A 15,123-nucleotide genomic window follows, 5' to 3' on the forward strand; every position below is an offset into this window, starting at 1 on the left:
ATTTACTTCCTTTCCGAAGGAAGAACTCACATTTTGCGAGTTTGTCGGGAGTGGGATTCGATCCCAGGTCTTCGGAGTGATAGTCAAGTGCTCTAACCATCACACCAGGTCCGCACCTCTACTTATTTATCGACCGTATACGCTAAGAAAAAGTTACTCTAAAATAAGTAAGATTCACACAAAACTGAGCTAAGCTGGAACAGCTCAAAAAATGAGTAAATTGCATTTCCAGCGATAGCGCTGGCCGATGCAGTCGGTTTTCTCGGTAGGGCGATGGAAGTGCGAGTGAAAAATCCGGGTTCAGAATCGCGCTACAATAATCGTAGATCAGTCGGTTTCCACGGTAGGGCGATGGAAACGCGAGCACGAAATCCGGGATCAGTGGTCATCGTGATCAAATAAATCATAATCGTGATGAAGACCGCGACGTGTATTTCCATATAACTAGTGGATCATATCACCTAACAGAGGTGGCTCCTAGATCCACACCTTACCCTACCCTACTAACCACCATTCCTTCCCGTGACAACTGTGGGGATGCTGTGGATTCCACGGTTTCTAGTAGCAACGGTTGTCGAACTAACATTCCTTCCCTTTCCTGATGACCGTAAGGACGTGGCCAGCGCCGTTATTGACTTTAAATAGCTGAACTCTCGAATTGTGCACATTGAGAATGGTTAGCTAGTCCCAAGCTTTCACATTCATTGGCTCTCTGTGCAACTTCGATTGTTCTGGTCAATCACGGAGTAGCAACTACGATGTGTACGGTTATCTTTGCCTTTGCTTTTGCTTTGCTTTGCTTTGCTTTCCAGCGATAGCGCTGGCCGAAGTGCAAAAATCCAACTGGTTTAAGCCGTATAATATTCTTCACTTCAGCAAGAATATTATACGGCTTAAACTGATGATATTTTCGCACTTGGGCCAGCGCTATCGCTGGAAATGCAATTTACTCATTTTTTTAAGCTGTTCCAGTTTAGCTCAATTTTGTGTGAATTTTCTGACCGTGTATTTAAATTCAAGTTAATCATGTTATGGCTTAATCGGTTATTTTTTACTCAGAGTGTAAGGGAGTGGATAATGAAATGATAGATATGATAGTATTCGCTAGGTTGTGAACAAGTGTGGAAATTTATAGAAGGTGAAATTAGGCATGAAGGTCATGTATTGAACGAACACATCGAATGCGTGAAACTTCTGCCTTACAACTTGTGCTTTTAAACAGATTGGTTTGGTTGGTAGTTCATACCGCCATACCAAGACTTTGGAGCATGGCTCACCAGTCTTGACAAAAAAGAATATATTGATATTTTTTTTTCTTTGTCCGACGTTTTGGTTCGTTTCATACTTGATTTTTACAGAATTTTCATGGAATTTTGTGGAACATATAAATGTTGGTGGACTTTTCACTCGCAAAAACGGACGGTTTCGGTATAAGCATTACCATGGAAAAGGTCTTTTCTAAGCTGGGCTGGAATTATCCGGCACTTGCCAAGGGAATTCCAGGGGCGTTCGATGAGGGGTCCGCGAGGTTTTAAGGGGTTTCGTGGGTGTTACATGTGGTATCAGGGGGTTTTATAGGGTAATGCGGGTTCAGGGGTGTTCTATGGAGTTGTAGGGTTGTTTTACGGGGTCCCACTGTAGTAAGGAAGTTCAAGTGGCGTTCCAGGAGTATCCCAAGGCGTTGCAGAGGTGTTCCTTGGTGTTTCAGGGACGTGTTTGAGTGTTCTAGTGGGATTTCATGAGCAAACACTCCAGGGGGTTTCAAGGGGTTTTACAGGTATTCTAGGGGATTGCAGGAGATCCACAGAGGTGTTACAGGGCTGTTTCGGGGGGTTTCAAGGGCCTTCCGTAATGTTTCAAAGACGTTGAGGGATATATTCCTGATATCACCTGAAACCCTAAAAAGCCTTTAAACCCCTCCAAAAGCCCGTAAAACATTCTTGAAAACCTTCTAAATTCTCCCCGAATTCCCAGGAAATATTCCCGGAACCCCACTGAAAAACCATTTCGAAACTCTTATAGTGTTTTTGTTTTAGAAGGAATAAAGCTTTCTGAACTTTATTGCTACGCTGTTTTAAAGCACCTTCAATAAGCTTCCCCGGTTTTCCAATTGCCAACCAAAAAGCAACCCTGTTTACGTTTACGTTTCATAAACAAAAATGTTGAAATTAAGAAGAAAAATGGGTAATGAAATGGATATCGCACAACCCTACTCGGCAAACGACGGCGGCGTGCCTCTGCTGGCTTTGAAAATGGTTTGGTTGATATCGACTCCGTCTCAGGCCGTCGAGGCGTATAAAATGAAACCGGTAATAACGATAAACACCGGGGTGCGCACGATAGACGACGAACAAATAGCAAAACCTGTTAAGTTGAAACTAGTTTCCGACTTGAGCCGAGGAGCGTAACCGTTTTATGAGACCATTGTCGATAAACGAATTTCCGTTTCGCGTTGATATTTTTCTTCCTGCTTGCATCCTCACGAGGATTCGAGCGCCATTTTCACACCGGCAATAAATCAAGCAAAATTGACGGATCTGAAGGGACTGAACTCACCTGTGGTGGGTAGCGATCGGGCAGTATGTGCAACGCCTCCCGGTAGACTGCGAGAGCTCGCTGCAGCTTGCCCTGGTCCGCATACAGGTTACCGAGCTGCAGTAGGGCACTTATCCGGGCGTTGTCATGGGCTGCCCGATCGCGCAGGCCGACTCCGTCCAGCTTGGAGCCCTCCCGCAGGACGCTGGCCGCTTCCTGGCAACGGCCCAGCGCTATCAGCGATGTTCCCAGGTTGAGGTAGGCCACTGCAAAATGGAAAAGAAAGAAAAGCACAAGAATTAGGACAAGGTCATAGGCGTTTCCAGGGTATGCCATAGATACATTGTGGTGATGCAAATATGTCATCAACTCATTTTTCCACATCACAACTTCAATAATTTCATTGAGGTTCAGAAAGCATAAAACTCCCATTCCTATTGAACTACTCCACCCTACGTCACCGGTCATTTATGTTGGTGACAGTTCTGTTACGTAAATGATAAGAGCATTAAGCGAAAAAAAAACGGCACAAGCGCAAATTCCTTTCGGCTTTACGTGGACGATAAGCCTTTTAATCCAGAAGAGGTCAAGCAGTTTTTTTTTTTTTCATTCCTGCAACTTCCTTTCAAACTCGGTTAAGAAGAGTCACCATCACTGCTGCTTGTTGAAGTATTTTGCAAGAAGCCGTTTGGGCTACCGCACCACTTGACCATCGCATCGTCAGAAGTCTGAAGAGGAGCAAAAGGAAGGTAATCTGGTGGCTGTCGTCGTTGTCATCGTTGCGTTGCTGCTGTTGCAACGTTCGTTGGTTGGTTGGAAGGTCGTAGATATGCGAGCAAAGACGTAATCCAGCGCAGATAATTGGACTGCACTTTATGCCTCTCACGTTGTTCTGTAGCTAAAAGTTTCCTTTTCCCCTTTCCCGGGTGGTTGTTGTCCAGCAGTACCATGCCAGCTCGTTTGTAATTCGCAACCCATTTCCCTTGGAGAGGGTGGAGGAACGACATCGTATGTTGGTGAAGCTTGTCCGAGTCCCGCTCATAATCGGTTGAACGCGTAAAAAAGAAGTGACTTCGAGGCCGCGTCGGTCTTTGTGGGTGTTCTTGGGAATGGACATGAGCGGACTCATAAAGAGGTATCAAGTAAACTGTGAAAGGTTGTGGCGAGAGGTACTTTTTAAAATGGTATGATGAGTGGAAGTGATGGCAGAGAAAAGCTATTAACGGGGTTGTCATGATGCAGGAACTGCAGAGGAAAGGAAACTTTGATGGGTTGTCAAATGACCAAGAGTTATCGAGATCAATTTGTACGATGTAATTAAAAAAAAATGTAAAAATAAATAACTTATCCCCGTGCGTACACGTTTGACGGCATTAAACTTAAAATGCTTATTTTTTTTAATTATTGCTGTAAAACCCATATGTGATGGAATTTAGTCAAATAGTTTTTCTACATTAAAAGGTGATGATCACAAGCTTAAAATAATCAGCGACAGTATTATCATCTGACCATCTGGTTTTCGAGAAAATCCAATTGCATGAAACGATTTGCACAAACGTCTGAGCATGACGCAGATTTTCATTAATTCCACCAAAAAATCGAATCAATCGAATGGTGCGAGCCGCACACTTAATACAAATATGAAAATATATCAATTGCTAAAGATTGGGACATTCTGAATCATACATAAGTGCACAGCATTCGCTGGAAACGTAATCAACATCAGTGAATCATAACTCTTTTAAAAAGAATCAAAGTTCACTCACTCGGTTTTGCGAATCGATTGTTTGAGTCGACTCACGAGTGAGTTACTCATGTCTAATCGGAAGACATACGGAACCGGTTCCGAGTGTCCCACTGGAAGTGACCAAATTTAAAAGTGAACCAAACCCACGCTTGGGACAGACATGTCCAAACACTGCACTGCACGAGGAGTCGATGCTCAAACACACCACCGTGGGTGCCAAGCCACCACCTAGCTCTCCGTGTTTTAGAACGAACACGCACCGTGTCAGGCTCAACACCGGTGTCGGTGGCGGTGCTCAGGCACTGGGCACGGTGTTTGACGCTTCGGGTAACACGGAGCCCGAGTGTTTCCGATTATGCAAAACACTCGTGCGAGTTCAAGCGCTCGGTGCCGTTCGTTCTCCAGCACCAGTTGCAAATACTGTTGGTCGACGACGCGTCGTCGAGAGTGAAGTACTTGGCGGCTCCATTTGTGTCTTTCTCGTCCCTTCTGACTCAGTGACTCTGATGCAGCCAAGCTACCACACACTGTGGCCGAGCTGACTACTTTGGTGTTTCATACAATCGTGAACACTCGGCCTCCGTGCCCAACCAAAACTGAAACACGGAGCCGAAACTGAGGCTCGAGTTATAACACCGACACGAGTGTTTCGCCAGTCGCACTGCGTGTTCATCAGTAGAAGCTGCACGAAGGTGGTGATATGAACACACACGGTGGTGTGTTTACGGGCAAACACGCCACCGGTGCGGCACGGTTTGGTGTTTTGCCCATGTCTGGCTTGGGACACATCAAACCGCGAGATTTTTGAGAACATGATGAACGGTAAGCATTAAACTGGTCTCAGACCATATCTGAATTGGTAGAGTTCTGGATCCGCTTCCGAGTGTCCCGCCGGAAGTAGCCAAATATAAAAGTGTACCAAACCCATGCTTGAGACACGTCAAACCGGGAGATTTTCGATAATCTGATGAACGGTAAGCAGGAAAATAAACTCAGACCATATTCAAACCGGCAGTGTTCCGGAATCGGTTCCGGGTGTCCCGGCTTAAGTCGCTAAATATAAAAATGTACCAAACCCATGTATGGAACACAGGCGCTGTCCATAAACTACGTAGACTCAATTTTAGCGATCTCATACCTTGCCCTCCTTCCTCCCTAATAAACTTTCACCTATACAACATTTTCGAAATTTGTATGGACCTTATACTTTTTCCGGACACCCTCGCCCCCCCCCCTCCTTCAGAGTCTACGTAGTTTATGGACAGGCCCACATCAAACCGCGGATTTTTTTGATAACCTGATGAACGATAATCAGGAAAATAGTCTCAAATCATCTTTGAACCGGCATTTTTCTGGATCCGGTTGCGGGCATCCCGCCGGAAGTGGCCAAAAGTAAAAGTGAACCAAACCCACGCCACGCTTGCGATACTATAAACCGCACCTTTTCGATATCCTGATGAACAATTAGCAAGAAAACAGGCTCAAACTACATTACAAATTACCGGTAGTGTTCCGGAACCGGTTCCGGGTGTCCCATCGGAAGTGGTCAAATGCAAAAGAGAACCAAACCCATACAAGTGACACACCAAACAGCTTTTTAGGTAACTCAAAAAACGGTTAACGAGAACCTGGTGAACGGTAAGCAGAAAAATATTCACAGACCATATCTGAACCAGTGGTGACCCGGAATCCATTCCGGGTGTCCCCTCAGCAGTATTCAAATATATTAGTGAACCAAACCTACGCGACACAACAAAATGGGGGCTCTCTCGATAACCTGCTGAATGGTATGCAAGTAAATAGCATCAAGTCACATTATAGACTGGTAGTATTTCAAAACCTGTTCCTGATGATCCACCGGAAATAGTTAAGTGCAAAAGTGAATCACACCCATGTATGTATGTGATATATCAAACTGCGATTTTTCACTAACTTGTTGAACAGTAAGAAAAAAAAATGTGCTTAAACTGCATTTGACACTACCGTTAGTGTTTGAGAATATTCACGGTGTTAACCTTCATCTAGCCAACGTACATTTTTCACCTTCGGAAAAGCACAAAAATGGTAAAAACTTTTTTTTTGTTTTTCGATGGATTGTGATGCAATTTTCACAACTTCCGGAAAAACTCTTCTAGTTTTGTATGCCGGGGACATGGGTGCCTGGTCCACATGGTTCCGGAGTTATTCCGGATTGTCTTGGGGTACCAAAGTTGGCCACATACTTTTCACAACGTGCACTTCAAGATCCTGATGAGGTAGAATTATAGTGTCTTCGGCGAATTTGTTCAGCAGATTAACAACTAACTGGCAACGGCGACTTTGATTCGCGATTTGGCCACTAGGCGACGCCAGTGTAGAAAAATTTTCAAACCCTCACATCTCAGAAACCTGATAAGATAGAATTATGCTGTCTTGGGCAAAGTTTTTCAGCAAGCTCAGAACTATCTGGAAGTAAAGTCTTTGGTTTGGTATTTATTTGCTAGGTGGCGCCTTGTGTCTGAAAAATTCAAACACGTATATCTCGAAACCCTTATGAGGTACAATCATGCCGTTTTCAGCGAAGTTGTTCAGCAGGTTAAGAACTTTCTGGCAATGGCGTCTTTGGTTCGAGAATCGTCCGCTGGGTGGTACCAGGGTCAAAAATGTTCAAACTTCCATATCTCAGAATCCTGATAAGATAGAATGATGCCGTCTTCAACAAAGTTCTTCAGCAAGCTAAAATCTGTCTGATAGTTCAGTCTTTGATTTGTGATTTATTGGCTAGGTGGCACCTTGTGTAAAATATTTAAACACGAGTATCTCGATACTCTAATGAGCTATAAGCATGGCGTTTTCTGCAAAATTGTTCGGCAGGCAGGGATGGGAACACTCATTTCGAAAGAGTTACACTGACTTGCTGTTTTCTCAGCTCAGAAGCATGCAATTGAAAAACGATGTATGGACGACTTTTGCCTTGTGATTTTGTCAAAAAGTTTGCCAAACATAATAGGGGTCGCACACGCATACCGATGCCGTGAGGAAGCTGCGAAGGCAACTCTCCACGAGGTGAATGTAAATTACACTCACCTCGTGGAGAGTTGCTTTCACAGCTCTGTCACGACTTTGGGAATCGTGTACGACCCCTACTCTATTCGGCAAAATTTTAGACAAAACCACAAGGCAAAAGTCGTCCATACAACGTTTCTTAATAGAGCTATATAAGAATCAATAGTTGGATGTTCAAAATAAGTCATGAATGGAACTTATCGATCGATAACTTAGGTATGCAGAAGTATATCAGTCACTATCTCTATCCACCGAATTCTTTCTGCTTGTCCCTGTCTATACTCGCTATCGTGTACTTTAATGAATTTGCTATCCTCACTTTCCATTTTCAGAGAGCATAGGTCTCCAGTTAGCCTAGTGGTTAAGGCTATGGATCGCCAACCCGGAGACGGTGGGTTCGATTCTCGTTCCGGACGGGAGAATTTTCTCGACTCCCTGGGCATAGTGTATCATTGTACTTGCCTCACAATATACAATTTCATGCAATTGCCTGCTCTCCTGCTTTAGATGCCAGGCCTCTCATCGTTTGTTCGAGTGTAATGTTGAATGGTTAAGGGTCAGCGTGCCTCCATCTATCCAGTAGCCTGATTAGTTTCACCGGACAACCATGTTCTAACAATATTTGGGCTGCAAAATGGTGTATGGATTATCTAGAAGGATTGTCCACAACAGTACCCGATCTTCACAAGTTCCTACCTCATGCACTACAGGTCAATCTGATTAATACTACCAACGAAAAATGTATCTGTTTGATACTTAGATACTGTTGTCCTTCACATTTTGGATTTGATTCTGTGGGTGAGCCTCCGTCTGTTTACAAAGTAGGTGAGGCTCAAACGGCGTCTGTTCTGGAATTCTGTATTGCGTCGATTATCCCTTAGGTTATCCCTAAGGAAGCTGCCTCTTATGCTCGATACGGGCAGCGCGGCCCCGGGTGTGGTAGCTTGCGTAATCCTTCAACAATCAAGTAAGTAAAAGTATTGGCTTCTATTGGGTCTTTACAAGTTCTCTTGGAGTCTTGACCTCCATCTTGAATCGAATCTGATTAAATACTCATTGTGCTATTTGTTTCTCCATCTTCCTCCCACGTGTGCAGCGACGACCTTCTTGACTAATGTATCGAAAGACAACATCTATCGACGCAAAGCTGGATCCTTGTGGTATGGAAAGATGGACCACCCACCCCGATATGAATATATTATTATCGTATATATTCGAAGAGTGTCTCTTGTCGGTTGTCATATAGGATCATAAAGTTACTCGTTTCCGTGTGCATCTGGCCATAGTGCTGACTGACATCCAGTCCACCCAGTCCGGATCCAATACACACGTATGACAACAACGATTCAGCAACGACGACTCGCCATAGTCAGTGACGAACATGATGAGGATGGTGATGATGATGATGACGATGTTTCCACGCTGCATCTGGGTATTTTGTTGGTTTACAGACCACAGGGCGGACGCGGAGGGCAGATGGATGGGTCGTCGGAACTCTGAATCTGACAGCATACCAAATGGGCACCGAAGCAGAAACGGGTGCTCTCCTAGTTATGCTCTTCGCATCTCCATACGACAACCGAGATTGATGCTCGAAAATTTATGGTCCTGTCGGATGCCAACCATTTAAAGCTGCTATTTTAGTCACGGAGTGAGGAAATCGAGCTATAAAAGTCACTTCCGGGGCGAGCCAGAATGCGTGTTTGCACTGAAAGCCATTAAATCCAAACACCTAATTTAGGAAACCGGGGCAAAAAAAAATCTTCATCGTTCGTTGAAGTCCCAGCGAAAAGCTAAAAACCCATCGCTGGCTGAAGAGCTCGTAATTGTTTGATGATTTCTGCCATTAAGCACAGAGCGAGCTGTGTACCGTAGCCGTACCGTAACCGTATCGTCCAATCCAGTCCACCCACACTCACTCGATTTTCTCTAGCATAGCATCCCAAGCTGAAGTCTTTATGTTGGGAAAACAAAAGAAACGTGAAACCGAGCGCTTTTCAGCATTTGGAAATTTGGAGAAACACGTCATCTCGGACGACCGGGTTGGGTTGGTCGGTCGCTGTCCGTTGCCAGAGTGGTTCGGGTTGGAAAATTATTTTCTAAAAAAGAATTGATAATTTCCTACTTCAAGATAACGGAAAAAAACTCAATTTGTTTAGACTTCTTTTTTTTGTTTGAAAGCTACTGAATTCTGGTTTTGACAAGAAAAATACGTAGAAGGATCCAAATTGTGTTCATGTGCATTAAATATGTGTTTATTTTAGTTTTTTTTCACGTTTTCATGGTCTCGGGACCAAAGGGGTACCCTGGTTTCATGTTTAGATCAGAAAATTCAGAAAATTTGGCGCTTTCAAACAAAAAAAAAGACCAAAATCGGCCAACTGGTTCAACAATTATAATTATGATTTTTTGAAAATGTTCAGTTTTAAATAAAACTTGATTTTCAGGACCACCCTATCTAAAATTTGGCCACTCTTATGACGAAATAAAAAATACGAATCTAATTATATTCGATTATCTACAAACTCACCAAGATTCACGATAACCGGAATCGAACTATATCGTTCTTCTTTGGAATGACTGCATAGACATAATAAAAGCTATCTGTGTCATTTTTATTTTCAAAATGTTGTGTTTTTCCTAACTTGTAAGAATTAGGTGCCACCACACATGCAATAAAAAAAAAACAACGGGAAATTGTGACATCTCCAAGAGATTCTCTCGGGAATCCCTACAAATACAGCAGTTGTTTCAGAAATTCTTTCAGAATTTCATTCTCGGAAGTTTTCAGAAATTTGATCTTATCGAAATTATTATAATAACTTTTTAAAAATCTATCAAAGAATCATTCCAAATATTTTCTCAGGAAAATCTTCAAAAATTCATTTAAAAACCTTTTTCACAAATTCCTCCAGCGATTCCTTCAGAAAATCAGGAATACTTCTATTCCAATAAAAAATGTATCCCTTTAGAATTTTCTTGAAAGTTTTCTTGAGAATCATTTACCACCTTTTTTTATAAAACTTTCCCAGAATTCTTTGGAATATTGCTCCATTAGACCTCTAAAAATTCTTTTCGGAAAGTCTTTTACGGATTTATTTTGGAAGTTCTTTTGAACATCTCCTATGGAATGGAACGCTTCTGAATTTCCTCCAGAATTTCTTTCGGAATTTTCAAAAATGTCTCTACATTTCCGTGGGTTTTTTCAAAAAAAAAATCATGGTTGTTTCAGGAATCCGCACGAAAGTTCTTTACCGTCGTGCGGGGCTACTTTTGAAATGTGGGGCTACTTTGGACACTTTTGAACATTGATTTTTTAATTCAAAATATGGTTCAAATCTGTTTGATGTCTTAGGGACTATTATGAAGCAATAGTTTTCCCTTCAATTGGTTGAAATTATTTTTTAAACAGACCGTTTTTTGCTTGTCAGGACGCGAAAAAGCATCGAATAAACCAAAACAATATATATAACGTATCAGAACATTTGGTCTGTAAGCATTGTTTCAACAGTTCATAAATTTCAAAGGGTTGATCAATTCATTCAAAATGTATCAACGTAGCATATACAATCGAATATTTGTATCGTTATACGTTATAAATGACCGTTTGACCCAAATAAAGGATTGATGGTCCCTTTTTTCAGGCTATCTATATAGCAATATCACGCTGCTCATAATACCAAAGGTAGCACAGAACCATCTTAAAACGCATATTTTTATTGAAATTATGTATGATACAGTATACTACAGTATTGGTACAACGTAGTTTTCTAAATAACCCTGGAATTTGAAATGCAGTTTTGTTATAGATAAAAATGTCCAAAGTAGCCCCCATCCGGTTCTATATGAGATGTGTCCGATTGGTGTATGAACAACTTTTTTGTTTATCGATGAATTAAGCTCATATTTTGCATAGATCCTACATACATACTCACGATTATTGTATATAAAAATTGCGGAAATTCATTCACTAGTCTGGGAGTTATAATGTCATAAAGTTGAATAACCATGAAAAAGTGTATAAAGAAGCCCCGCACGACGGTATGGAAATCTTCCACGGATTCCTTCAGAAATGCTTTCAGTGATCAAAGGTTCCTGCAGTAATTTTTCAAATAGTTTTTTGGGTAAATCTCATACTGACTCCTTTAGAAATTCTTACTAGGATTTCTTTAGAAATTCAACCAGGTTTTTTAAGAAATTTCTTCGAATAAATTTGATTTCAAAATCTAAGAAGGTTTCTATCAAAAACTACTCCGATTTTTTTTACAGAATTTTCTTCAGGGCTTTCACATAAACTTCATAAAAATAATCGCCAAAATACTTTTGGCACAGACAAACAGACGTAACACTCTTCAAAACGACTTGGCACATGCATTTAACGATCAATTGCGCGATCGTTCCACCAGAGGCGCTAGTGTTCGATCGCTTTGACGTTTGCCAGTGTACACGTTGCTGAATGATGCAAACGAAAATTACAGGCAATTTGTGTAGTAGTGTGCGTGTCAGCAAAACATCAAATCGAAATCCATCATGGCCGACAGTGTCGCGCGCGGTTCTACCAACAGGTGGCAGTGTGCTCATGAAAATGACACCGGGCAAAAGTTTTTGATGAATTTCCTCTAAGAGTTACGTCTGTTTGTCTGTGATTTTGGGTAGTTTTCTATGGGTTCCTTGTGGAACTCCACCAGGAATTACTTTAGAAATTCTTCTAGGGACTCGTTTAAAAAATCATCGGAAATTTCTCCTGGGATTCTTTCAGAATTCTTGCATTATCACTTCAAGTGATTCAGGCAGGAATTCTTTCGGAGATGCTGGCAGGAGTTCATACATAGGGGTATTAGGGGCATAATGGACACCCGGGCGAAATGGACACCCCTGTTTTTGCCGAAACCGTTGACTTTTATGTAAAACTTTTAATGCATAAGTGTAAAGGAAAAAGTCATTGATATATTTTTCAAAAGTACCATTTATATTCCTTCAAAATAACCAAAATATCATTGAAATTGAAATATTTTTTTCATATGGTGGATTTCTTATAATTTCGAAGCAGCAGCAAATAAGGTATTACGAGTGTTTGAGTGTGTTCACCATACAAACAAGTGATTTGTTAGCTTATCTACATGTATACGCAGATTTAACATTGGATGAAGTATTATATTTTTGATCAGAACTTACTGAAAATAGCAATTTAAATGATGTAGTCGATTCGGGGCGAAATGAACACTAGCAACTTGAATGGATGTACGCGCGCTGCATAGTGTTAGGCGTTTTAGAGAGTTTGAAAAAAATCAATCCGATTATTTTTGCCTAAAATTTATTTAATTAATTTTGAAGTTATGTAAATTCGTCTAAGATGGAGTATTATATCTGTGGTATTGATCTCCGTTGGCAAATTACTTAACTGGTCGATATTCTCAAAGATACAGCATAAAATATGCAGGGGTGTCCATTGTGCCCCGATGGGTGTCCATTTCGCCCCGTACCTTTCCTGCCAGTCCCAAAAAACACATGGTTTTCAATTCAGAATTTCTTCACAATAATGACATTCTAGCAGCTGTAAATGATTGAAATACGTAGGAAACAAGTTAAAGTTGTAAGTCAACTGATAATATGTAAAGTTTTTGTCTGTTACACAGGCCTAACATACTCATTTCCTTAGGGTGTCCATTATGCCCCTAATCCCCCTATATTCCTTCAAAACTTCCTCTAGATATCTCTACCTCTGAAATAAATCTGGCATTTCCTCTAAGGATAACTCTCACAATTTCTCCACGGAATATATAACAAATTAAAAAAAAAAACAAATATTTCTAACGAATTTCTACGGAATTTCCTTTAGAAATATCTCAAGCGTTTTTTAGAGATCTTTGCATACGCTTACATATGCATTCCTCCGGATATTCCCATTTTTTTAATTTATCCACAGAAACTTTCTGCGAAACTATCAGGAAATGCTCCAAGAATTTTATCAAGAAATATCTTGAGAAATTTTACTGAAAATCCACCGACCCCACCTCCCAACCTCTCCCCCTCCCCACAGGGGATGAACCAGCCTCGGGCTGAATTTTAGAGCTGAATTTAAGAGCTTATAATTATAATAAGTCACAGTTCAAGATCGCTTCTCGAGGTGAACAGACGCTTTTGTTCAATCGTCGAATTGTTTTCGGGTTTTTGTTTTGTCATACGTGATACAATATGTCGAGCACAGTAGCAGTGGAAAACACGTTGGCATTTCTCTTTCCAAGAGATGCTGCTCAACCAACAGTGGCTGATATGGCCCGTTTTATAAAAGCGCTGAAAGGAGATCCATCCTCGATGGAAACGGCCTACAAGATCTCCGAAGAGAAGGCAGTTTTTATTCGCTTCAAAAGCCAAGAAGCGATGAATTATGTGTACGCGAATAACAGAAAAACGTTGTCTTACCGTTACACCGATGGAAAGGAGGTGACGGTTAGAATGTCAGTAGCAGGTAACACCCGATATGTGCGTATTTTTGACTTGCCGCCGGAAATATCGGATGCCGATCTGGTTTCAGTGATGTCAAAGTACGGGACGGTTAAACGTACCGTTCGCGAGCGTTTCCCGGCAGAGTACGAGCTTAACATGTTCACTGGTGTTCGCGGTATCTACATCGACTTGGAGCAGGAAATCCCGGAGATTCTTTATTTCTGCAGTCGTAAGGGTAGGTTGTATTATGACGGGTTGATCCAAAAGTGCTTCAAATGCAATTCGGACACTCACTTGAAGAAGTCTTGTCCGCTTCTTCACGAGCAACAGAAGGGGAGCGAACAACGATCAACAACAATAGCTATCGAAGTCGACAACATGGAGGAGAACGTAGAAGAGAAACCCAGCGATACTGATAGTGTGAATGGATCAGTGTCCAGCAATAAAGCAAATAACAAGAAACAATCGAAAACGAAAAAAACAGAAGCGAAGCGTCAACGCTCTGATCCAGATTCTGACTCGGTGCTAAATCAGATACACAAAAAGCAGAACAAAGCCAGCCCGTCCTTGAGCGATAGCGATAATAGTTTAACCACCATCCCTGATGCGACTCTCAGCAAAGGCAGCTACCGGATTGCATCGTACGAATGGATCGACAACGAGAGTGAACGACGACTACTAATAGAAGAGGACAAGCAGAGAATTGCAGAAGCCATCGGTACTCCGTTGAATCAGATAACCTTTTATCATGATTGACTTTTTTGTGTATTTAATTTTATTCTGTTGTCTTGGCTGTTGTAGACCATAAAATTAATTGTATTATTTTTATTGTAAATGTATATATACTGAATTCGGCTCCGTGAAGTGCTACGCACGCCCGAGCCTTTAAATAAACGAACTAAGAAAAAAAAAAATTATAATAAGTCCCTTTTTTTCTTGGAATTTCACCAAGTGATTTCCGAGAATTTTCTCTGAGTTTTTCTGCTGGAGCTTCTAAGAAATTCATCTAGGAATTCCTTCAAAAATTTTCTTGGGGTTTCTTTGAGTACTCCTCCAAAGATTCATTCAAAAGTATTTTCCTAAGATTTCTACAGGAATTGCAGAGAAGATTCCTTCAGAAATTTTTTCATGCTTCCTACTAGAGACGAACCAGCCAACGGCTGAAAGTCTCTATAATAAGGATAAATCAGTCAATCAATGAATTTCACGCTTTCTATTAGAAATTCCAGCTTTTCCAGAGACTTAGTCCGAAGTTTGGGGATCTTTTTTCTGGAATTCCAGCAAGGCATTTCTTCAATTTTTCTTTCATGGAATTCTTAAGAAATTCTTCAACAAAATTTTTTCAAAAA

The 15,123-nt window shown here is 41.3% G+C and overlaps 1 protein-coding gene across 3 annotated transcripts in view; it reads right to left on the reverse strand.

Annotated features, from left to right (window-relative positions):
- LOC115261027 (protein O-mannosyl-transferase TMTC2) overlaps positions 1-15,123 on the reverse strand; it is a 1,032,251-nt gene that overhangs the window by 100,705 nt on the left and 916,423 nt on the right. For all 3 annotated transcript variants that reach the window (XR_009997427.1, XM_062849978.1, XM_062849977.1), the window contains exon 8: positions 2,557-2,801. Coding sequence is in view for 2 of the 3 variants with exons in the window: in XM_062849978.1 (XP_062705962.1) it covers positions 2,557-2,801 (245 nt within the window). In the remaining variant the exon portion in view is untranslated. The remainder of the gene's footprint in view (positions 1-2,556; positions 2,802-15,123) is intronic.

The sequence above is a fragment of the Aedes albopictus genome, chromosome 2 (assembly GCF_035046485.1).
Source record: "Aedes albopictus strain Foshan chromosome 2, AalbF5, whole genome shotgun sequence".
Taxonomy (NCBI): Eukaryota; Metazoa; Arthropoda; class Insecta; order Diptera; family Culicidae; genus Aedes; species Aedes albopictus.